The sequence below is a fragment of the Symsagittifera roscoffensis genome, chromosome 1, assembly GCF_963678635.1.
Source record: "Symsagittifera roscoffensis chromosome 1, txSymRosc1.1, whole genome shotgun sequence".
NCBI classification, from domain to species: Eukaryota; Metazoa; Xenacoelomorpha; order Acoela; family Convolutidae; genus Symsagittifera; species Symsagittifera roscoffensis.
The window spans coordinates 77892328-77915881 of NC_087062.1; the positions used below are offsets into that span (position 1 = coordinate 77892328).

Genomic DNA, 23554 nt, shown 5'->3' on the forward strand with positions numbered 1-23554 from the left:
ACATATTGCATTAAAGATACTAACCTTCATGGTATTCTTCGCAATTATGATCCCATAACCCAAATGTACATCTTCTGTCCCATCACCAAGACCTTCAACGCCGAAGAATCCCGACCCTTCCTTATCCCGCACGAGTTTGTACAACCTATAGAAATCCCAATTTTAGAATTCATCCACAACACTAAATTCAATCACAAATTATATAATCTAATCCAAAACACACCTTATGAGTTTGCAGTTGGCACTGAAGAACTAACCACTATCAAGGCACTCCAATTGCTTTGGCCACTGCTTCAGACTAAAAATATCATCCGCATCTTAGCTAAACTACTAACAACTTCAGAACTAATTCACGACATCTTCCCCCACGGTTTTTTCCCCGACGACTAACAGGTAAGTATGAATTAAATGAATATAACTAACTAATTGAAATATTAAAAAACTCACCATACTTTATCTATGTTTTCCTTAGATTTTTAGCCTTCATCCGACGATCACCTACAAAAACCACAAAAAACAAATAAAGATCGCAAATTTCATCAAACAGACTTCAACAATTCTATTAATCTCTTACACTTATAAATTTATAAATTTAATACCAATGCAGTAAATTCATTTCTAAAATTTTCCCCACAAGCAGTAAATCTAATTATAATGAAAATTTGTAACTTAAAATTCCCCCATAACTAGCAGTAAATTTCCAAATTCTATGCAGTAAATTAATAAAATGCAATTGCAGTACTAACCTTTTGATATTCTCATTCATTCGCACAGAAATTCTATCCACACTCGCACAGCTCGCCCACGAAGAATTGTTTAAAATAATGAATTTCAGTTTCAAGTTTTCACACTCAACAACTCTAACATATAATAACATGTTTCAAACTTTCCTTTAACCCGGTTGGAAAGGAATCATATACTAAACAAAACTAACCAACGCAGCTTACTAAATACCACAAATCATAGAATAACAGCATGACTAAGAAAAGGAAACCAACGGTACCCAAACCGGATTAACCCAGTTTAAAACTGGATAATTTATTCTTTTGAAGACTATTATAAAGTCTAAGAAAGAAATAATAAAACACAAAAAAGTCGAAAGACAAACCCATACCACAAACAATTTGATTTTTGGAAAAAGGACATAACCAACAAGACATAAGAAAAACCACAACAAACCCAACATAAAACGTTGTCACATAACAGGACCCCTCACAAAAACCGCATGAAATCATACTTCCACCCCTGGCCTAACCCACCAGGAAGGACGTCCTGAGCATGCTCTATAGCCGGCCTAACCCACCGCGCTACATCCACGCTTTGTGACCACACCTCTATTTTTAATAAGAGCTACTCAAGGGTGAGTAACTCTTCAAAATAACCGAACTAAAACAAAAAGCTTTTGTGAAAACAACTAACTAAAATCATTATTAAAAAATATTAAACTAATAAAAGTTTTATAAAATGTAAAATCACATGATGCAATACATAGATCAGAATACAACACCAAGGACGAACATCAAAAGACAAAACGACCCCACCACACTCGAGAGAGAATGACCAACTACAATCAATATGCCGCTCACAATCACAACTCAAAGGATTTAGAGTACGACTTGACCTCGCAGAAAAGGACTTCATTGAACTAGACCAATGACCACCTCGATGACCCAAGTGTACGTACAGATCCGAGTAACCAGGCATCCCCTCCACGCACAATCTCCACGCCATTCCCAAGCTAGATCAGACACAAAAGAAGTTCTCCCCGAAGAACAGAAAAACCTGACATAGCCAACCATTCTGAAATCAGAATTGATTTTGTTGCAGAGACTCAGTCGTTGTCACAAGAAGAACACAACGTCTTATGTCCCTAACTCCAGCTTCCTGAAACTTCTTTAACAAAGAAGAAGCGGAAGAAAATTATGATGTTCACCAAATACCAACGTCCATCATCCATCCTTGAATTACAGAAGAACTGTTCTAAAAAACTCTGTAAAACCCGGATGGGTGGAACCTGATCTAAACTATATTTTATGATTGGATAAATTAAATGTTTTACCAATGTAAAGTATTTAATATTAACCAATCACGATCCATCTAACTAACAACCCACTTATTTGTAAGTGCTGAAGTTACTTGTAATTTCAGCACCAGAGAGATTTGAATTTAACTTAGAAATTAGTTGGACTCTCCCGAGCACTTCAGCAGCCGCAATAAACCAGTATACCCTAGATCTATTGAGCCTAGCAGAGACTAGTTAAACAACCTGAGACTAGATAGTATAAGAGTAAGATTAGGATCGGTATTAGACTAAGAAGTTGCACGAATCTATCCGGCCGAAAATAAGATAGCGTGACGAGCAGACGGTGTACCCTATCCGAAATTACTCTATGAGTTAACCAACTCGGTCCTAACTCAGTTCCGCAAAACTGATTTTTAATGCAATCAATCGATATTTGTTATAGACTCCGGAAATTGATCAATATTCCGCAACTTTAATCCAGAGTCCACAAGTACATTCAGCATTTTTCCAAGCCATCATAAATTTTGATGAAAAAAATTAAAATTAACGTTGTGTTCATATCATTGGAAATTTGAGAAAAAATTAATTCTATAATGATTCGAGATTCAACAACAATTTAAATGAAGGCTTGAGAACCTAAGGAGATATTAAAGTACATTAAAGTACCCCGAATTCAGGCTCAAAACGGTGGCAACGTTTGTTCTTATCCAGATTTTACACCCTTTAAACATATCTCGAACCAGATAAACATTTCGAAACATTCGGAAAATGCCTTAAAAATATTGCATTTTTATCATTTTTCAATAAACACTTCAGCTGATTCGAAAACAGGCCAAAGTTGTGCGAGTGGCAGACGTTAAATGAGAGATTTCATCTGCCAAAAGGAACCACAATCTCTTTTCATGTCATTTATTTCAAACTCATTGAAACAAAGCTCGCTTCCATCCTCTTGAGTAGAAGTAGAAGCACATTTTTATTAGCTAATGTATCTCAATCAAATTTTCCAACTCAAATCCCTCGAATTTGTATTTCAAGTTGACTCTTTCCCATTATAGCTCAGTCAGCAAACTGTAGCCCCTCAATATTCGAAAATATTATGTGAGGTGTCTTAATTTAAAACGGTTGGCGGGACTATATAATAGAAAAGACCTTTTTTTTTTACTCTTTCCTTTTCTCCGCTCCGCATTTCTCCTTAATTTTTGTTTCCCAAACGTTTAGCGTGTCATTAAGGCTTAAACCGTGATGTTATTGAGAAAAATTTTAGTTTCAAAGGCTTAAGCGCAATTAAGTTCGCAATAACTGATGAAAACGTTAATTAATTATCAAATGACTATTCCAAGTTTCGGTAGTTTTTCATTCAAACCAATTTGTCAAAGATATTTGACAGCGTGGGTTACGATCCTGTTTTTTTAGGATTGCGAAGCGAGTTATCCCGTTCTCACAGTATTTCCAAGTTGAATTGAGGTAAAAAAAATTTCATATTAGTTCCGTATACGCATCATCTTTTTGTATCGACTTTCGAAGACAAAGCGTAATATTTATGCTTGGAGTGGATTTTTAATCCAATATTTTTCGATTTCCAAAGTGCGCAATTTTCACACTTTGATTTGTTTTATTCAATACAAAAGATTTTGTTGTCTGAAGCTCAAATGTGAAAATATATTTCAACTAAGATTACTTTTCTCAAAGTTATAATGATTTAAACTTGGAACTAACTTGACGACTATAACACGAATTGGGATAAATTACGCGCAATCCCGCAATCAAATTTAGGCTTAACTACTCAATTATAACGAAATGTTATGTTTTCACAAACGTAATTGAATATATCATCAAAGTTAGGTGTTTAAAAGAATTATAATTGATTGAAATTGTACTATTTTACCATTTAACCCAATATATACTCTATCTTATAGTCTTATAATCCATTTTGTTGATTATACTTCAAAAAACACTTCAAATTGTTGTTTTTTTATAATAGTTGATAATCTTGTTTTTTGGCCAAAATATTGTAATGCCAAATCCATGGATTTTTATTTTTCTGTCAATAGCAAAACTTCGAAACACTTTTTTCATAAAAATTTCTTCACATTCGTTGAAATGTTCCTGCGGTAGGTAAAGAATAACTCTTTCAATTTAATCAAATAACTAAGGTAGTGTGCTGATATTTTGTTGCTTAAAAAACTAGAAATGCGCATCATGAAACAATTCAAATCAAAAAGAAAATGAAAAATAAAAAAGTTATAGCTTTGAATTGATTTGGAACAGCTTAAGTGATGTCATTTTTTTAAACATTTGCTACCGTCTATAAAAAGCATAAAATATAAGCAACTCAGTTGCAAGGTCGATGACCAAATGAGCAAACAAAAGGAATTATAATCAATCATAGTCAAAATAAATAGTATTTTTTTGCAAAACAAAAAAATCGAAAACTTGGTTAAAAACAATCGATTATAATCGATTAAAATAGGATAAAAAATTAGATCATTACGAGGCCAAACTGTGCATTTTGCAAATTGTGAGGCCAAACTGTGAAATGAGGCCAAACTGTGCAATTTGTGTATTGTGAGCGGATTCCGCAACAAGGAAGCGTGAATTGTGAGCGGATTCCGCAACAAGGACGCTTTTGATCTTCCTTTGTATCAAGACTTGTCTCCGGAATCCAGGAACACACTGACACAAAATTGTGGCCTTTTCAGTGCACAGTTTGGCTTCTTAATGATGGATTTTTAATCGAGTAAAATTAATTTTAACTTGTTTTAAAGAGATAGACTTTAATCGAATATTAATTATTGTCAATTTTATTCAGACAGGTATTTAAAGCATATGAAAAATGATTATTAACGCTTGAAACTAGATGCGGATTTGTTTTGTTCTACTAAAGCGTAAGCTGAAGTTAAACTGAAGCAAGTTAGTTGTTTGCTTTTATAATAAATTATCATTCGGAAAATATATCACTTGGCCCTTTACATAACTTATGGGGGATAAATTTGAGAAAAAAAGTTTAATCAACATTGTCTAATTTTTTTTCAAAATTTTTATATTGTTTCTCTTGATGAAAAAATTTTTGTGATTGGCAAAGAACAAAATCAGGTTTCTGCCTTGGTACACTAGCAGTATTCTGGCTTACGATCATGCAACAACCTCAGGCGTACGAAGTGTCTTATAAAAAGTTTTTTGGAGCTTGGAAAAGAACTTTATTAGGAAGTTTCTGTACAGCATTAGGGATATAAAACGAGAAAATTTACAAGTTCAGGAAAAAGGCAACAATTAATTAGTTTAATTCAAATTATTGGAAAATATTTATTGCAAGAATATCTGTTTGATCGAGTCTAAAAAATAAGTGAGAGACATCAATCAACATTTAGCCAGCCAGCCCCGTATAAGGAACGAAATAAGATTTCGCAGTTATTTTACAAAAGGATGGGTTCATTTTCTGTAAGTTGATACAACAGCAACATCATAAAAAGTTCAGGTTTTATAAATATATCAGTTACTGAAAATAAGGCGGATAAAAGCTTTGGAGAAATGGTTGAATTTCGGGTTGATATGTTATTATAAAAAGTGGTTTCTTTTCTTGACCATCAAAAAAAAATAAGTTATTGGGATCTCTTTATCAACTCCCCCCCCCCTTTTGCAAAAGGGGGCGGGAAGGCTTCTTACTGGGCCCAAAGTTCACATATGCTTAACCAATGAATTAGATTTTAATAGGGGTGACAATTCGTTACTAGGTACCATATGTGGGAGGAGGGGTAATAGTTAAAGAGATCCAGTTTCTGATGGTAGCTAGTGTTTTTGTCACGTATGAAACATCTGCTCTCAGACTTTTTCCATCAGCATTCATGTGAACTATAACTTCAACTGACAAAGAGGTTACTGTCAGTGGGTAGACAATTTAGACTAGAGAGTAACTGACTAGTTTGGAATGAAGTTTTAAAAATTCTGAAGAGAAGTTTTTCTATAACTAGAGGTTCATAGTAGGGGCGTTGCTTCGCATCTGTCCAAAATAGTTGAGACCCGTTTTGGAAGATGAGACCGGTGTTTTCTGGACATTGGACTGAGAGTTCGAAAATCGCGATTGCATTAAAGGTGCACGTGGTTCATCATCATAGCTAAAACCGTTGAAAAAGCCAATGATTCAGAAAATTGAGAGACATCAATGATGATTATGGTTCATCATCATAGCTAAAACTGTTAAAAAAGCCAATGATTCAGAAAATTATTATTTTATTTATTAACAAAACTTAATTTTAACAAAGATGGCCGAAAGCTGTGCAATAGCAGAGATTGTTCCGACCATATTTAAAAAAATTCAAAATAAGTTTTTTCTTTTCTACAAATTAAGGTCGGTTTTAGTGTGTGGTGTGTTTTGAGAACTATCCAACTTTGTAGAAACTTGATGAAATAAACATAATCCACAACACAACATTTGTCTTTAAAAAAATGTTGAATTTCTTTAAAAAAAACTTTTATTGCCAAAGAAGCACTAAATTATAGATCCAAAACGTGTTCTTCATAATAAAATTAAGTTTTTTTCGTGTAAAAGTTTAAATAAAAGTAAATTTTCATATAACGTTCATTGCTCGATCGCTTTACCCTCATCTTACAAAAGTGAAAAGAAATCAATTGTAGTGGATTTTTGTGGTCTAAATTATTATCAATATAATCGATCCCCATGTTGCACTCAGGCAAAAAGGGAGCAAAAAACTATTATAATCCATTGTTTTCATCAAATTAAAACTTATAATCCATTTAAAACAATTTGGATGTTTTCCTTTATTTTACTTTTTTTTGTTTCGCGTCGTGCAAAGTTTTGGAAGAATTTCTGCATTTATCAAATGAGTAGTTTGTAAATTTTGCAAAAGGAATGTACGGCTTGCTCGATTTTTAAACATAAGTTTTCTCAAATTGCAAAACAATTCCGTTAACCGCTCCCCCCATAACGTTTGCCCCTTTTTCACCTTACAATCCCCTTTGCCACTTCATACCTAAATCACCCCCCCCCCCAACCTGAGCCACGCCCCACAATTGAATCACCATCCCGACTCCCCACCTGAGCCCCCTCGCCCCACCTGAATCACTCACCCCCGCCGGAACAAAATACCCCAATCTTTGACCCTTTGACAACACCCCCACCCAACGTTTGCCCCCTTGACAACAACTCACTATTTTTCTTTTTTATTAGACAATGACAATAAAACACAAAATAAACCAAATTTTCTCCATGAACTCCAGTGCCCAAACTCGCTCGAAATTGAAATAATAATTAAAAACTTTATAACAGTTTTTCTCGAAACTGAGACAAATTTTGAAAATTTTGAGTGTCGTTCGAATCACGACTGTGAAAGGGCTTTAATTTGGTATATCACTCGATCCATTCCGATGATTATTTGTGGTTCCTGATTTTGCGTGGAAAACAAAAAAGAAAAAAACTAAACTACACCCGAGTACAAAGTTCCTCCCCATTTTCATTGGTCAGAACAAAAAATAAATCAACTCCAAGTCACTTCCTTTTAAAAGCATTTATCTTACTACTGTGGGTCGTTCGCAAATCGGCTGGGATAGTTGAAGTTGTTGTTTTGCTGTGAGCCTCGTTGCCATGACGGCGGGTTGCTAGAAGTGTTCGACGGAACAATCATATGCTGTGGCGCCGCACTGTTGAAAGTGTAAGAACTGGGGGGAGGTGGGTGAGGGGGAGGGACGTCTGGACTATCTGAGGCGAATTCACCACTCAGTCCTCTAGCATTCCTCAAGCTTTGCCAGTCGGGTCTTGATTTTAAGTCATGTCTGGCTTGGTCTTGGAAAAGGGTTTGCACATCGTTGTGATTGATGGTGTTATTTTGATTAGCAGGCTGACTGACTGGTCGCTGCCATTGGGGCCTGATGTTGTCAGTATTTGTCTGCAAAAGAGAATAAATCAATCATGTTTTCAATGAAGACCGCCTTTTTTCCGAAAGTTTGAGGAAAATTACGGAACATTTAAGCTCGGGGTGCTTTTTTGCTCTAAACCAAATTTACATGATAGTTTTCTTAACTCTAATTTTAGTGATCGTCAAGCAAAACTAAAAGTATTGTCACCCTGAGCTCAAAGTCAAAAAGATATTTTACTTCAAATAAATTTTTAAAACATCCTTAGCTCAAAATCGAAATATATATATATATATATAGTAGCAAATGTGTTTTAAGGCAGTTTTATCAGTGAAATTCAAAATTGAGAGCGGGAGGTTTTGTTCGTGATTCCAGAACAGATGGTGAGTCTTCTCATTTTTTAGCGATTTATTCCCTTTGACTTTTTGAATTTTCGAAATTTGTCGACCTTTTTTTTAAGTCGACCAAATTGTTTTCCGAGCTCTCCCAAGACACTGAAAAGACCCTGTAGACAAATTTGATGCGCTGCAGCAAAATTTTGAAAAACAGGCCAAAAAAAGGCGTTTTTAGGCACTTTTTGGAAAATTTTGACCAAAAATTCGCGTTTTTTTTGGCGCCTGCTCCCCTCACAAAACTTGCATATTTTGGCGCCAAAGACGCCTTTAGAAAATTTTTAGGGTCCGTCACCAAAAATGGATATCTCAAAAACCCTTTTGGTCTTCAGGGGGTCAAATCCCTCAGGTACTTTCAAGTACCTTTGTAACTGCATTTATGAATGCATTATTGTCTATAGTTTTTGAGACTATTTCATGAAAAAAAAAGCAAACAAGAAAAATCATTAAAACCTACTTAATTGAAAAACTATTCTCTCTTGGATAAAATTTTTATATAGATTATTTGACGTATTTTTGTGTTTTTGACAGAAACCAGCTATTTTTTATTTAACATTAGAATTGAACATTTTCCAGATCAACTGAAAATCAGCTTTTTGCTCAACCAACACATGTTCCTTCTGCAACATGCAAATGACTTGCAACTGACTATACCTTGAAGCGAATAAGAGTTATTTTGCTTAATATTGCTACCGCTTCAATCGCAGGTCTCATGGCTTATTTGGTGATTAACACTCTTGTTCTGCAATCAAAAAATTGGTAGTTAGAACCTCACAGGATATATTTTCCCGGAAATAGCCTAGTTTTAAATAACTTCCAGCAGAAATTGGATATAAAATAAAGCAATTTAAAAAAAACATGCGTCATTTAAACAGAATATGCAAAATTCTGACCAAAAAACTAGACAATAAATTTTCGTGTTTTTTGTCAGAAACAAGCGTTCAAGGTCATGTACGGGTAACAAATGCTTGCACATTTTCCTTTGCAATCAAAGAATATCGGAATAGATAGTATTGACACCAATAAACTTACATTAGGACCTGCATTAGTCAATTCTAGACATTGTAAAAAGCCTAATTGGGGCAAGATAATTGGCGTTCGAATTATCATTCCAAATTGAATGGAGACAGACACTAACTGCTCATAACAAATTCGTGCGCAGTGTGAATCACCTGCTTGTGGGAGAATAAAAACAATCAACAATTTAATTTAAAAAATTAAGCTGCTTGTGAGGCACCAAAAGCAAGAAACAACAAAACTGCTCGTATAACAGGTCCAAGACCTGAATGTTCCCTCTGCCCTTTAATCCATATCGACTAGTTCTGGTTTTTGGGAAAAGTGAATACTGATAAACTATAAGTTTTGGACAATGTCGAAGATCAAGAAAAAAATTTTTGAGCCGTACAAAATTAAAACGACCGATTAGCTAGTCTCAATTTAATTTGGAGCATTTTTGTATTAGTCTTTCAGTGTTGTGAGTAAAGTTTTCAAAAATTGCATAAAATAGTCTAGAGCATGGCCAAGTTAGCGATTTTCAAAATTCCAATATTTTCCAAAAAATGATCGGAGGCAAAAATATTTTTTAAATATGATTTTAGGAAGTCTTCAAGCGGAGATAAAAAGTTTTGTTCAGAACTATTATTTTGATTGCCGCAAAATGACTGAAAAAATCAAACCAGGTATAAATATTACATTTTTTTTTAAAGTCGGAGCAATGACATTTTTGTACCAAATTTTTTCAAAAAAAAAATGACGGAAAATTTGTGTTCGAATTGTTTTTATTTCTCGAGAAATTTCGACTGCTTTTGACAGATTTTTTATTTGATTCAAAAAATGTTGTTGTATTAAGCTCAAATTTTAGAAAGTGCATTTGACCTGTGTTTACTTTTTGTAAAGTAATGGGAGTGTTAAGATTGCTAATTTGGCCTATTTGGGACAATTAGCACGCGGTTTATTTTGCGCTATTAATGCGTACGTGTAGAATTAATCCCTCTCAGAAAACTCAACGTTGCAAATTCGTTGAAGCAGGCTAGTTGTCGTTATTGCTACGATACCAGGAACGAAATCTATAACTTTGTATTTAATACGGCGTGTGGGGAGATGATTTTTAAAAATCTTGTTTTTTTTTGAAAAGTTTATCAATTTTTAGAAAACAAACAGCTCCATAGACCTTAAGAGGCAGTCGGTTTATCCAAGGCTTCACCCAGATACGAGGCGGCGTATTTTTTTTCAGTTTGCTTGTGGCAGAATCTAAAAAAGTCCTAATTTTGATTTCATTTATTTTTTTTTTCAATTATTTCAGACAAACTGAAGTTCAATTGGCCTACTCAGAGCTTTTCACTGATACATATAAAGAAAAAAAAACTTTTTACTTCAGTTCAGTTCAGTCTTTGCATCAGCAAAACATTGAGAGTTTGACAAATTGTGGAAACTACTATTATAATTAACCTATCATCATGACAAATTTTTAATTTCCGATCTAAAAAATTAACACGACTTCTCTTATCCGGGCAAACTCAATAGACTCCGTGAACCATTCAATGTATCTACACTTGTTTTTGGTAAAAAAAGAGTTTGATATAGTTAGGTTTGGTTCAGTTCAAATTGACAAATAAAAAACGTTCATACGGTAAATAATCTCAGGTGAAACATAGCATAATTTTGCACAACATCGTTCTTTTTCAGATGACATTTTTATTTAAAAAATCCATGAAAAACTGTTATAACGGGAGACAACGGTTGTTTGATAACAACTAATTACTAAGCAAGTTACCATAAAGTCTTTTGAAGTTGGAACTAAAAAGAATATAGAAATACGAAACGGTCAAAGAAAGAAATCATCTTGTAAGTTTTTCACGATGGATTTGGGTTTCCAAGAAGTCAGTTCGGTTTTCAATACTAACACTTTTTCAAAGCAAGCTTGGTTAAAACTGCAAATCTGGTTAAAACAAATCTACAAACAACTAACCCTGTAGTTAATGTGGGTTGGTGCTGACATAGGCGTAGAGTGCATTGACCTGTTATCTGCAATGTTGTTAATAGCACCATTACTGTTATTTCTCGCCCCTGAACAAACACATTCTGGTTAGTAGTTAAAAACTATTGGTTATTGTTTACCCTGTATGTTTGTTCTTCGCGAGGAGATATTTCTGATGTGAACAAACTAGGGTGCGGGGGAGGAAGCGTGTCCGTACTTTGCAGCTCATTGGGGTAATTTTGACTTGAGTATTGTCTTGGGGGTTCCATGTCCATCTTAGATTGTCTCAGTACATCTGAAGCGATTTTACTTGAGATTAATGAATTAATCGTGAAATCAATTTGGGAGAAGGATGACGAGTTCATGTTGTGGTTGAAAGAAGAAAAAAGTATAGGTGATTTAAAAAAATACCGTATTGAGAGGATTGTCTGGATTGCATAGATGCTCTCGGATTCATCTCTGCTCCCCCTGTTGTGTCGTTTACCCTCTGTTCATAACCTCCGGCTGGTGCTGTGAATGAGTTGTTATCGCGGTCGTTCATAGGTGGCATCGACATCAGATTCTGTGGCCGGGCTGAATTTCGCGACTGCCCAGAAGTGATTGATTCTGACACAAAAAGAATTTTGAGTTGAATCCAATTCATTCAGTCATTAAACAAAAGTAACATTAACCATTAACAGGACATTAACATTAACCATAATTTGAATGACAATCTAAGAACCATAGGTTTATCGATTAGAAATCCCCGAACACGAGGTGGTGTAATTGTTTCTTCTCAAAAGTTACAAATAGTTTTACTTGTTTTTCTTCCCCCTCAAAAATTAACACATCAAAACTACAGTCGTAATTGAAATTTATAAAACTGTTCTCTTAAAAATTGTTCAGATTTTTGTTCCGACTATCGAGTTTCAGTTTTTTTGTTTTCCTCGCAAAATCAGGTGGCCACAAATAATTATCGGAATGGGTCGATAAATATATCATGTGAAAGCTCTTTCAGTCGTTATTCGAACGACATTAGAAACTTAACTTTGACATAAATTTCTCAATGCCGAGAAAAACCTATTTGAAGTTTTTGATTTTTGGTCTAATTTCGAGCAAATAAAGCGAGCGAGCAAGCTTATTTATGCCTAATTTAAGCCCTTTATAATAGCTTATTTATGCCTACTTTAAGCCCTTTATAATAGCTTATTTGAGCCTAATAATTTTAGTTTTCAGCCAAGTAAAGTTAGTTTTTGGAGTTATTTTAACGCCGTTTTCGAAATCAAAAATTTTGGTTGAATTTTTTTTTCGACTTGCTTAGGATTTTTTTGTTCTTCTAATAATTTTCAATTTGCCTTTTTTAAAAGTTAATGTCGAATATGCTTAAGTTCTAGATTTTCTTTCAGATCCTACTATCACACCATGCAGAAAAAAACGGTACTATTTTGAAACGTTTTTGTATTTTAAAAGACTAAGTCGGAACATTTTGTGCTGCTTGCGTGGTAGCCTGTTATCCTTGTTAGTTATTGTATTTGGTTGAACAAACTTTTGATTTAAACTTGCCTCAGTAAAATAATTGGGTTCTACAAACATTGAGATCTCTGTGCATCGATATTAAAATGACCACAGATAGAAGCTCAAGCGCTGTAGCTGCTTGATTTTATGAATCAAAATTTTTTTCGATTAGTCGGAATCTGTCGAAAATTGATGTGTTTGTTGTTTCGCCTAATTTATTGTTTCGACTAATTTTGTGCAACAAGAATTTTAATACGAAAGCTTTTCAATTAAGCCGAACAAACCTTGATTTTACTCCTTGAAAAACAATTTTTTGAATTTTTACTTAGCGATTCTTTAATAATAAAACATTTTTTCTATAATTCAAAAACAACCTGCAAAAGTTTTAGAAAAAAGATTTGAAATTCTCTTTTCAAATTTTGATTTGTTTTGTTTTGTTCCATGAAGAAATTTGTAATCGATTATGATTAAAAATAACTTTCATTTTTCCTATGAACACAATTACCTTGCACAAAAACGACACAAAATTGAAAAACTGACTGAAATTTACATTTTTTTTCTGAATATGGTCGCAGCTTTCTGTGCTACTTGCACAGCAAGCGGCTGCTCTTGTTTTCTTTTTTCATGCACAAACTATAACGTTTTATAAGAGAAAGTATATCAAACAAGTTGCATATTGGTAGTATAAATTGCAATATTTATGCAACTGATACACGGTGTAGCTTTTTTCTTCAGATTTTTCTTTAGAAGTTGTCAACGTTTTTTCATGTTATTGTTATAAGTATATTTTTAAATTTAAACAAAACTGCTCGTATCAAGGCGAAGCCCTGAATGTTCCGACTGCCTTTTAAGGTTTATGGAGCAGCAGTAAAAACATAAAAAAATAAATGAAATAAAATAAAATGAACATTTTTTTTTCTAAAACTTGAAGTTTTTTATGAAAATCATCCCCCCACACGCCATATAAAGTACAAAACAATAGATTTCGCTCCTTGTAACAAATCAATTATGGCAAATAGGCTTCTTTCAACCAATTTGGAACGATTTATAAGACGGATTAAATCTCCGCTTACGCATTAAAAGCGCGAATTATATCGCGCGTTAATTGTCCCAAATTGGTCAAAATGACCAAAATGGCAATCTTTAAACCCTCATAACTTTACGAGAAATGATCACAGGTGAAATATCTTTTCAAATTTAAGCTCAGGACAACAATGGCTTTCCAATGATATAAAAAAATTCCGTCAAAAATGGCTAGTTAAAAAGTCGAAATTTGTCTGAAGAAAAAAAAAACCCACCCCGAGCACAAATATTCCGTTACTTTCGTATCGAAAGTCGGAACAAAAACAGAATCACGATCAATGGGGTTCAATATGATAACACACGTGACCCCTTGCGAGGTCTTCTTGAGGTACAAGCTAGCAATAGCTAATCCATAGTTTATTCCCGTTACTTTAGTGACGTGTTTGGACACAAGAATGCTCTTATCAAAGCAAAGCCTTGATTAATTTTCTTACTACCTTTAAGGTGCCCTAATTACGTTTTGTTCCGACTTTGAAGAAAAAGCTGGAATACTTGTGCTCGAGGTGTTTTTTCTCCGGACCAATTGCGATTTTTTCACAAAAATTTTCAGCGGAAACTTTTTGACCAATTGAAAGATATTGTTGTTTTGATCTCAAAAATTAAAAAAAATACTTTATCTAGGCATGTTAATTGGTCTATTAAATACTCTGCAAAATATATCGTTTTTTACTTTATTTAGCGTGTGGATTAAAAGTTGTGAAAATCTCATCGTTTATTATTAATGCACAAACTACTCCAGAGACCATAAAAGGCAGTCGGATCATTCAGTGGTTCCTCTTTATACCAGAAGTCTTGTTGGTCTATAAAATCAATAAAATTTTAAAAAAAAGAAGAATAATAAAGAAAAGTTTTTCACATTTTTTCGCAGAATTTTTGAGGGCGCATTAAAAAGTTCAAAGTACATTATTGCTTGCCCGCTTACTGTCCCTTTTTCAAACTTGCCATTTACAAACATTAAAAACAGCTCACATAGTCACAGTGGCGTGTTTTATTTAATTTTTTCGAAGACATTTTTTTAAAAATAATCTTTACTAACCCGAAACCGTATTTTAACCCTCCGTATTTTAACCCTCCGTATTTTAACCCTCCGTCGTACCTTGTGAACATTTTCCAAACCCACTGAAGGATTAAATCAATGATTAAACATATGTTAATTTCCTACCTTGCAAAATGTTTTCCGGTTTGCAATATGGGAGAAACAGTTACCATATGATCCGTGTGCGGTATAAAACTGGCTCACCTCTCTCTGTCGTTTGTCTGTTCAGATCCGCATCGTAAGTCTGACTTCTCACACCGAATGACCCCGCATTCATGTTAGAGTTCACAGGGGTCATTCTCCCATTTGATCTCATACTGGAGTCACGAAACCCGGCCGCAGACGACAAGCTGGCAATGTCATTTCGGTCAAACTGGAACAGCCAAAGTGTTAAGAATTGCAATAACTTGACTGTTATTAGAAAACACCTATAGTGGAATAAATTATGCGCGCAAGAAAAAAAAGATTTTTAAATTAAAATATGTTTCTTTTTATAATCGAAAGAAGTCAACTTCTTTTGTTTCTGGCTTAAACTTTTGTTGGATTCACTGAAATCGAACTTGCCTTCAATCGAACAGATAGAATATAAAAAGACTTAATATAGTAAATGTAGTAGGGTTCTTACATTGTTGTTTGCGTTGTGGTCAAATGACTCATAGGGGCCCTGCTGGTCCTCCAGAACCCCCGATGCAGATCTAGATCTCTGCTGTTGCAACTGGAAATAACATGTAAGAGCTACAAAAAACTTTGCTAATAAAACTTAAAACACGGAAACTTTGTAAATTATGCCATGAACAACAGAATATGATAGAAATCGATCGTCTACGGATTCTCAAAGATTTACATATACGTTGAAGTAACTAAAAAACTCCAAAAATTCCCTACTGCACATTTGTATTCAGAAAACCACGTTACGGTCGAGAATAATTATGATTTTTAACACCTTGCGATTTTCAAATTATATTCATAACATCATTTATATTTGCATCCCTTGCGCTCCAAGCAGTTTCAACTAATTGTGTTGCTTAAAGATAACGGAAAAGAAAAACAAATTTAACCGCTTGCTCAGCAACTCGTACAAGTAAAACAGACTTTCATTATAAATAGAGATACAGTTTTTCAATACTTTTTTTTCAAATTTTGCTCTCAAAATTTTGTTTTAATTTTTCTTCGTAGTCAGGAAAACCACTGAATTAATTTGGTAAGAGGGGAACGAGCAAAGATAAACTTTACTTTCGAAACTTTAATTACAAATTGTTTGATCTGCGTGTAACAAAATATTGAGTCGATTATTTAAAAACTCGAAAAACTCCAGAGTACTGGGCTCCACAGTCACTGATTTAGGAGCAAGTAATTGTTATTGTAATTTTTGTTTCATTTTTGACGTACATTTTGCTACTCTTGTAAGTTTTTTTCCATAAAAATAGCTATTACAATTTTCGTTCCAACGAATATCAATTTTTTTTTGCTAAATTTTAAAGAGGTTCAATCTTTTTTTTTCATTAGTTAATTGATTTTTTTGTATAAAAAACACCTAGTCAATGCCAAGCAATAAAATTGAGTTTTAATAATTGAATTAGATTCTATTTGAAACCGGCAAAAAACTGGATACATACAGTTTGTTGATTTTCTGTTCCCCTTTGCCCAACTCTCTGAGTTTGAGCCCATTTTTGTACCCTAGATATACCTGTTTCATATTCATTCATATTTCAACTTTTTTCGGAAAATTTCCAGCCGCCGGAGATTCGACCCTTTGATTTCTAGACTTTGAGTTTTACGCTTTAACTTTTATACAATGAGGCCTGTGACCTTCATCTGATTTATTGTTCAACTAATTGTTCTTTGATCTTTAATTATGCTCATGTTTGATGTTTCTGTCGGCGCCAAAAGATCATGGTCAAAAATTGCTTTTGGACTGCTTTGGGCTCTTTTTCCTCCCTCCCCCTACCTGTAAATTTTTACATGTAAATTTGTTGACGACATTGTCCGATTGTTATGAAAATTTACATACAGACTAATAAAGCCACGACAAACATACTTGGTCTTCATACTTAACCTCGTAAAACCACTCGTTAAACTAATATGGGGGGGGGGAGAAAAAAGAGCCTTGCTTTGTATGGGATTCTTTTTATTGGATTTTTTTGATGTTTCGGACTGTTTTGTTCGGAAATATTTGTATATGCACCATAACTGGGTTGATGATCGGACAATTAAAAATTGGAGGAATGTTGGGGTCCAGTGCAATTTTTCCACTCAAAATTGAAGTGTCAAATGAAAGCCAGATGATGACGAGTTGTTATTTTGAAACTCTTTTGATCGTCATCTCATCTGCGCTAGAAAAAAATTAGATAAAAGCTTTCAGTGCTAAATGAATAGTAATTAGTGTTTTTACAGTACAAAATTCGACAGCGAAGAGTAAATTATGAGAAAATTTCCGCTTCTTTTTCAAATAAAAGATATGGCCAAAGCCTATTCATGAACCAGTTTTTTTTTGTTTTCCTATTATGTGAAATAAATTTCTCTAGGATTAATATAGAGGAACTTTGCATCATGATCAGGCTTTCACTTTCAGAAAATCAGACCGATTTTTCAATCCCGCGCAACGGCAATAATAGTCTGTGAAGTCATTCTCTCAATAGACTTCTGGGTTCAAGTCAACTATAGCCCGATTGAAATCGCCTTGTGAAATTTAAAGACCAAAAGCGCAACGAAAAACCACAATCTGGAATGTGGGGAAACATAACACATGGACTAGTCTTAGACAGGCTTGTTAAGGCCAACTGATAGCGTCTCTGCTATTCACAGGAGACAATACTATTTCAATTAAAATGTTTGTTTTAATCGACGCAAAAATTATGTTTTTCTTGTTTTCGGGTTTTTAGTCTCGACAAATAGTCGTCTTTCCGAGAAGTTTTTTTAAAATTTTTATTTTGTTTCATTTTTTATGATACCTATTTTTCTCGATGTTTTTCCTATTTGGCATTTAAACAAGTTTTTTTTGTCATTTTTAAGTTCATAGTCGATTCCTTTATAACTCAAATACAGTCGATTTTGTTTCGCAAAGGTGCGCAAAAGTCTTATCCGGATTCGTTCACCGTGAAATTTTTGAATGTGTCGCTTGTTCTTAACACAAGTTACAAGTGATTAAGTGCTAGTTACCACGCTTGGAGCGCGACTTCTGTTCAGGGTGCTGGTTGGTGTGGCCATTTGGGACCCATTTGTCAACCCTCTCTGTCCCCTGCTGATAGTGCTGCCTCGCACACTGTCCGATGTGAAGTTAGCCGACGTAGTGCCGTCCACTGTGTTATTTAAACTGGCATTCGACTTAGTGGTCGCCCATTGGCCCACTGTAATCGGTTTATCAGACATTTCCGCCAGGTCCACATTCTTAAAACATAATGACCCCCTCAATTGTAGTAGCTAATTTTTTTGGTGCCTTTTTATGGCTTTCATCTTTGAGCGACTAATACTTAAGTTCTTTCTATCTTTTTGTCATTAACACATTTACGGATTCAATTTGAAAAGCGCTGCATGAAAAATATTTTATTCTGACTGGCTAAGTTAACTGCTTTGGGGGAGGGGGAGGGGGAGCTGGGAGGATGTTCACTTGGTTCACATTTTCAAATAGGAGACTCGATTTAAAGACAAGCATTAAAATTCGAATCAATTTCAGTAGTTCCGAATTCGAATCGAATTCAGTAGTTACTATTCATCGAAATCAATCCGTCTCTTACAGGAGTTTCGGATTGCCATATTTGAGCGGCCTGGTGCTTCTTGATCGTGTCTGTCAGTTTCGCATACCAAATATCGTTGGCCGAAAGATGAATTTTCTCTAAAACGACATTGACAAACCGAAAGTCATTTTATAATCACTGAAGCTCCACCTCTAAGGTAAAATTAGATTCCTGTAACTATGAGCTGTGGTTTTAGTCTTTTATGCTTTTGTGAGCGCTTGCAAAATTTTCGAAAAATATTTGAACCAAGTTTTGAAATCAGCTCTTGATTCTGAAAATTTTATTTATATGTCTCTTTTTTATTTTACCTGAAATGATGTGTGAGTAGTGTTTTTCGATCTCAGTGGCCAATGCATAGAGCTCCTTGTTCAATTTCTGACCCCCCTTAGAGGTTTTGAAGGAGGCCCGGACAGTCTTCACGTGGTTTTTACTGTCTGGCTTGAAGAAGATCACAATTGGGTACAGACCGACCATGTTCAGCCACTGAACATTCTGCGGAGAAATGTCCAACAGGCAATGACAGTTCTTAAAAAAACAATAAGTTGTTATTCGTCCTTTTATCAGTAGCCCGGGTTGACGTCCATACACATCAAGTGTATGGAAAAATGCTTGTCATACAATTTTAATATAATGATTAATTTCAATTTCGAAAAATGGTTGAAAAAAAATGTTGTGGCTGCTTGATTCTTAAAACAAAACAGTCTAGTTGTGAAAAAACCGAATTTCTTTTGGGAAAAAAATGCTTGTCATACAATTTGCATAAATGGAAATTGTATGACAAGTAATTTCAAAATTGCCCCAATTTTTTTTGGTTTTTTAACCGCAAATCGAATTTTGTACTCATAACGTAGTCCTGGATACGTAGTCCTGGTCATAAATTTTTTATGCATAACGTAGTCCTGGATACACTAATGTTAGCTTTTCTCCCTTTTTGCTTTATAACTTTTTCAAAAACGCTGGAAACGCCTATTTTTTTTCTATGGCATGTGTATGTATACCTTGATCAATGTCTGATATTTCAAAAATTCAAATTTTAAAAATAATCATTCTTGAAAAAAATTGCCAAAATTTACAAGTTTGTTACTTTCGTTATGTCATTTGTGAAAAACAGCCGTTAGACAATTCAGGTCGTTTTCTATGCATTGTAAATGCAATACCGTCCAGCCTTTGGTGCTTTGAGAAAAGCAAGGTCTTTGTCACTTGCGTTTGCTTACAAACTCAACCCAAATATTTTCAGAAACTAAATTTAGAAAAAAAATCATCATTTTGGTTTATGGAAAAACACTTATCATACAATTTTAATATAATGAAAAATGCTACTCATCGAGATTTCGGTACTACTGTGATAAAGTGGTCCCTCGAAAAAGCAACTGTGAGAAACAGGTCCCGCATGCATTTTGTATCTCATAATTTTGAAAACAACTTTGTTAATAAATTATTCATTTCAAAAATGTAGCAAAATATGTGGTGTCAGAAACCTTTCAGTTTGAAAATTGTAATTAAAAAAATTTTGTATCAAGAAATTTGCTTGCTTCAACTTATTTTACGGTTTAACAACCAGAATTGGATTGGCTTTATTTCTCATCAAAGTTCGATTTTGGCTTTTTTTTGAAATTTCCACCTTAAATGTTGAGGGGGAAGCTTTACAAAACAAAGAAATTTAAAATTTGTTTGAATTTAAACAGCGACATCTTTCTGAATGGCGAAATCAAAATTGTTAAAGTTTTCAGAGCTCTATGTGTCTTATTACTCATGGGACCTGGTTAATTTCAACGGACGACTCTGCCATAGTAGTACCGAGATTTCATACAATTTTCTGTACGTATGGAATTTTATGGTAAGAAGTTTTTCATGTATAGAAATTGTATGATAAGAAGTTTTGGTCAACCCGGGAGGTTTTAAAACGTTTTATATATCGTCAAACTGAGATGAAACTGATAATTTTTTTATCATACAGAATTGAAGAAGCTACACATAAGCTTTTTCGCTGAGCAATTTCAAAATTTGACAAAGCATGTGAATTGAGATATAACGAAAAAACTTATTAAAAAATTTCCCTGGAGATTTCTAAACCATTATTTTGCTCTATTTAAAAGAAGAATAGTTTTTCATTTGCTTCGATTCTGAGATAATTCTTGCAGCCAACTGTTTTCATTCTATTCTTAATTTTTTCAGTAACACCTCGTCAACTACCACGTAAAAATTCCAGGCGCAATAAAAAGAATGGCCTTTGTAGGTAAATAAAAGGACTGCGCTTAGACAAATTTGACAGCTTTTCATAGATCCTCGGCGAATCGCAGAAACTACAATTAGTTGATAACTGATAGTTTTTACAGTTTAATCACTCGATAACAAAGCACTGTCAAAATCTAAACCGTGCCTAAGAGAAAAAACTACCTAATTGAAAATTCAAAAATTTCTTTATTTCGATGCTATAGATTCAGTTACTTTAAATTTCTGCAACCTCAATTTGAAAGGAAATTTAATTCAATTGGTAAAAATGAAATAAACCATCTAATTGAAATGAAATGGAAGGTATCGTAGAGGTCACTTCAAAAACTTCGCTATTTTAAACCTTATTCTACATATTTATTTGACCATGTTAAACTATTTACGGTTTTATTCTGCGCAAAACCAATTTTTGCTGCAACAAAAGGCATTTTGGTTGTTTTACCGATAATTAAAGAAGCGTAACTAACAGTTTCACACAAACAAGCACATACACACAAACACAAGAAAAAAAATTTATAGTATAGATTAGCGATCAAATTACAACACAAAAAGTCGACAGATATTTTTGCTATTGTTGTTCCTGACACATGCGGTAATGTTTGGAGTATTTTAGAGGAGACAAAGTGTTATTATTAAACAAAATACAAAATTGAGAAAACTGACACACTACAGCGGCTTGTGGAAAATTTTATTTAAATTATGTTTTTTTTTAAATTTAATTTTTTAGCCCCATTACAGAAATCATTCACCGAAATCATTCACATCTTAAACCGCTTCTAAAACTGAAAATATCCCGGGTTTATTATCCTACAAAAAAATTCCAGTTTTTAAGAACATTTTATAAGATTTACTGGAATATTCCGCTGTCTTAAAAGTTCCTGACAAGAAAAGTTAAGAAAGTATTTAAACATTCAAATAATTTAAAAATAAACTTTTGAATGTAATTTTCTGCCGCAATAATAACAGATAAAAATCAATTTTGTTATTTTTTGATTTATGCATGTATAATTTATTAGATAGTGGTTATAATGTTTGCATTTCGAAGAAAAAAATTTAATACAAAAAATTTTCAGGTTTTTTCAATGAATATCCTAAATATACGTAGTAAACAGCTCGAAAATTTTTTAAGACAATAAAAATTCATTTTTGACGAATCATATCATAGATGCGGACGTGTTTTATATGGTTTTCAAGTTTTTACTGACAAAACTTTTAGTTATCAGCAAAAAGTTTAACAGTTAAGTTCAACAATTAGTGGGTTTTTTAGTAAACTCATGTAGCAAAACGAGTCGTTTGTCCTATCAATTTTTAAAATTGTACTCTGTGACAGCAAAAACTTCTTGAACAGTTTTAAAAAATGTTTAAAATTAAACTTTTTGAGCAGGAAAATTAGACAATTTTTGCAGCAAAAGTCACTATCTTATAGCTTTTTTTATAAAAAAAAGTCCCTATTTTTATAAAAAAAAGTCCCTAAAAGTAACAGTCTTAGAGCCTACTAACTTTGTTAGAAGCTGTTAAATTCTTATAAAAAGTTCTAAGATAGCGGTTTTTTGTCAAACCGGGATTCCAACTTCAAATAGAAGAAACAGAAAAAAATGATATTTAAAAGAATGTATTTTACTGTTAATTCAGTTTTTTTGCGATGCTTTAAAAGTCAAACGGCGATCCTTTGAAATCAAGATGGCTTTATTAAGACCGAAAAACATTGGCTGATTCTGATGTAAATAATTGTGCGTACCTGCTCCATAACTTTTTTGATGGATTCGAGGTTAACTGTTGAGCCTCTGTTGCTAGAACTTATCGCAGCAAAGTCATCAGCTAAAACATTTTATCAGTATCTTGATGATTTAAAAAAATTTCCGCTTTTGATGCCAGTAATATAAAAACAGAAAACTAAAATAATGAAAACAATCCTCAAATTAAATTTCGAAACTCATATGAGGAGTAGATATGTTATATAATATGAAAGTAGATAAATTGCTATAATAATCTTTTCGAGTTTCAGTTTAATGAAAACAAGGCTTACGACATAATGTATATAAAAACAAAAAGTGACGGGTATTTACGCTGTGGCAGTTGATATTTCTGCGATGAATCATTGATGAGTTCGCTTCGGGCTAAGTCGGCAATCGGGCCAAAAATGACAATGGGACGCAGAAATGACGCTGAAACGAAGAAGAAAGTAAATAATCTCCGTGAATTTCCACCAGGAAGTGATATCATCGCTGATGAACCAGGCTTGAAATATTTTCTCAATTTTCAGATCACATTTTCACAAAACTTTGCGTCATTTATACTTTCCGTCATTTATAATGACAAAATATTGCGTCATTCCGGCTTACTTGTAAGAGTTAATAATTAATAATAACAATTGTAGTAAACCTGAAGCTAGAAGTCAAGTGAGAGCTCGTCCTGACCCGTTATCATTTCCATGGGAGGGGATCGATTACGCGGTCTGACGATTTCAAAGTGAACGCCTTACCACGAAGCTAAGTGCCTCAAATGATTAGCAATGAGATTTTCCTTAAAAACTTTTATTTAAACTTTAAACTTAAACGTTTTTTATTAAACTTTATCTATCTTAGTATCTTAGTATTTATCTATTTTAGTTGAATCATTCCATAACGAGTCATGGCGGATTTGTGGCTACAGCCATGGCATAGTCGATATACCTTGACATTTATTGCCAATTGCTATTTTGTGCGGGATTTTTTT

The 23554-nt window shown here is 33.7% G+C and overlaps 1 protein-coding gene across 1 annotated transcript in view; it reads right to left on the reverse strand.

Moving 5' to 3' along the window:
- Window positions 1–5739: 5739 nt before the first annotated feature.
- The window catches only part of LOC134849682 (tight junction protein ZO-1-like), a gene marked incomplete in the record, with an annotated part of 70737 nt that continues 52922 nt past the window's right edge, over window positions 5740–23554 (reverse strand). Inside the window, 12 exon segments of the mRNA XM_063866533.1 lie at window positions 5740–6135; window positions 7556–7923; window positions 11252–11349; window positions 11478–11555; window positions 11672–11866; window positions 15078–15246; window positions 15499–15588; window positions 18033–18260; window positions 18608–18705; window positions 18916–19132; window positions 22578–22657; window positions 22906–23004. Of these exon segments, the coding sequence (XP_063722603.1) occupies window positions 5988–6135; window positions 7556–7923; window positions 11252–11349; window positions 11478–11555; window positions 11672–11866; window positions 15078–15246; window positions 15499–15588; window positions 18033–18260; window positions 18608–18705; window positions 18916–19132; window positions 22578–22657; window positions 22906–23004 (1868 nt within the window).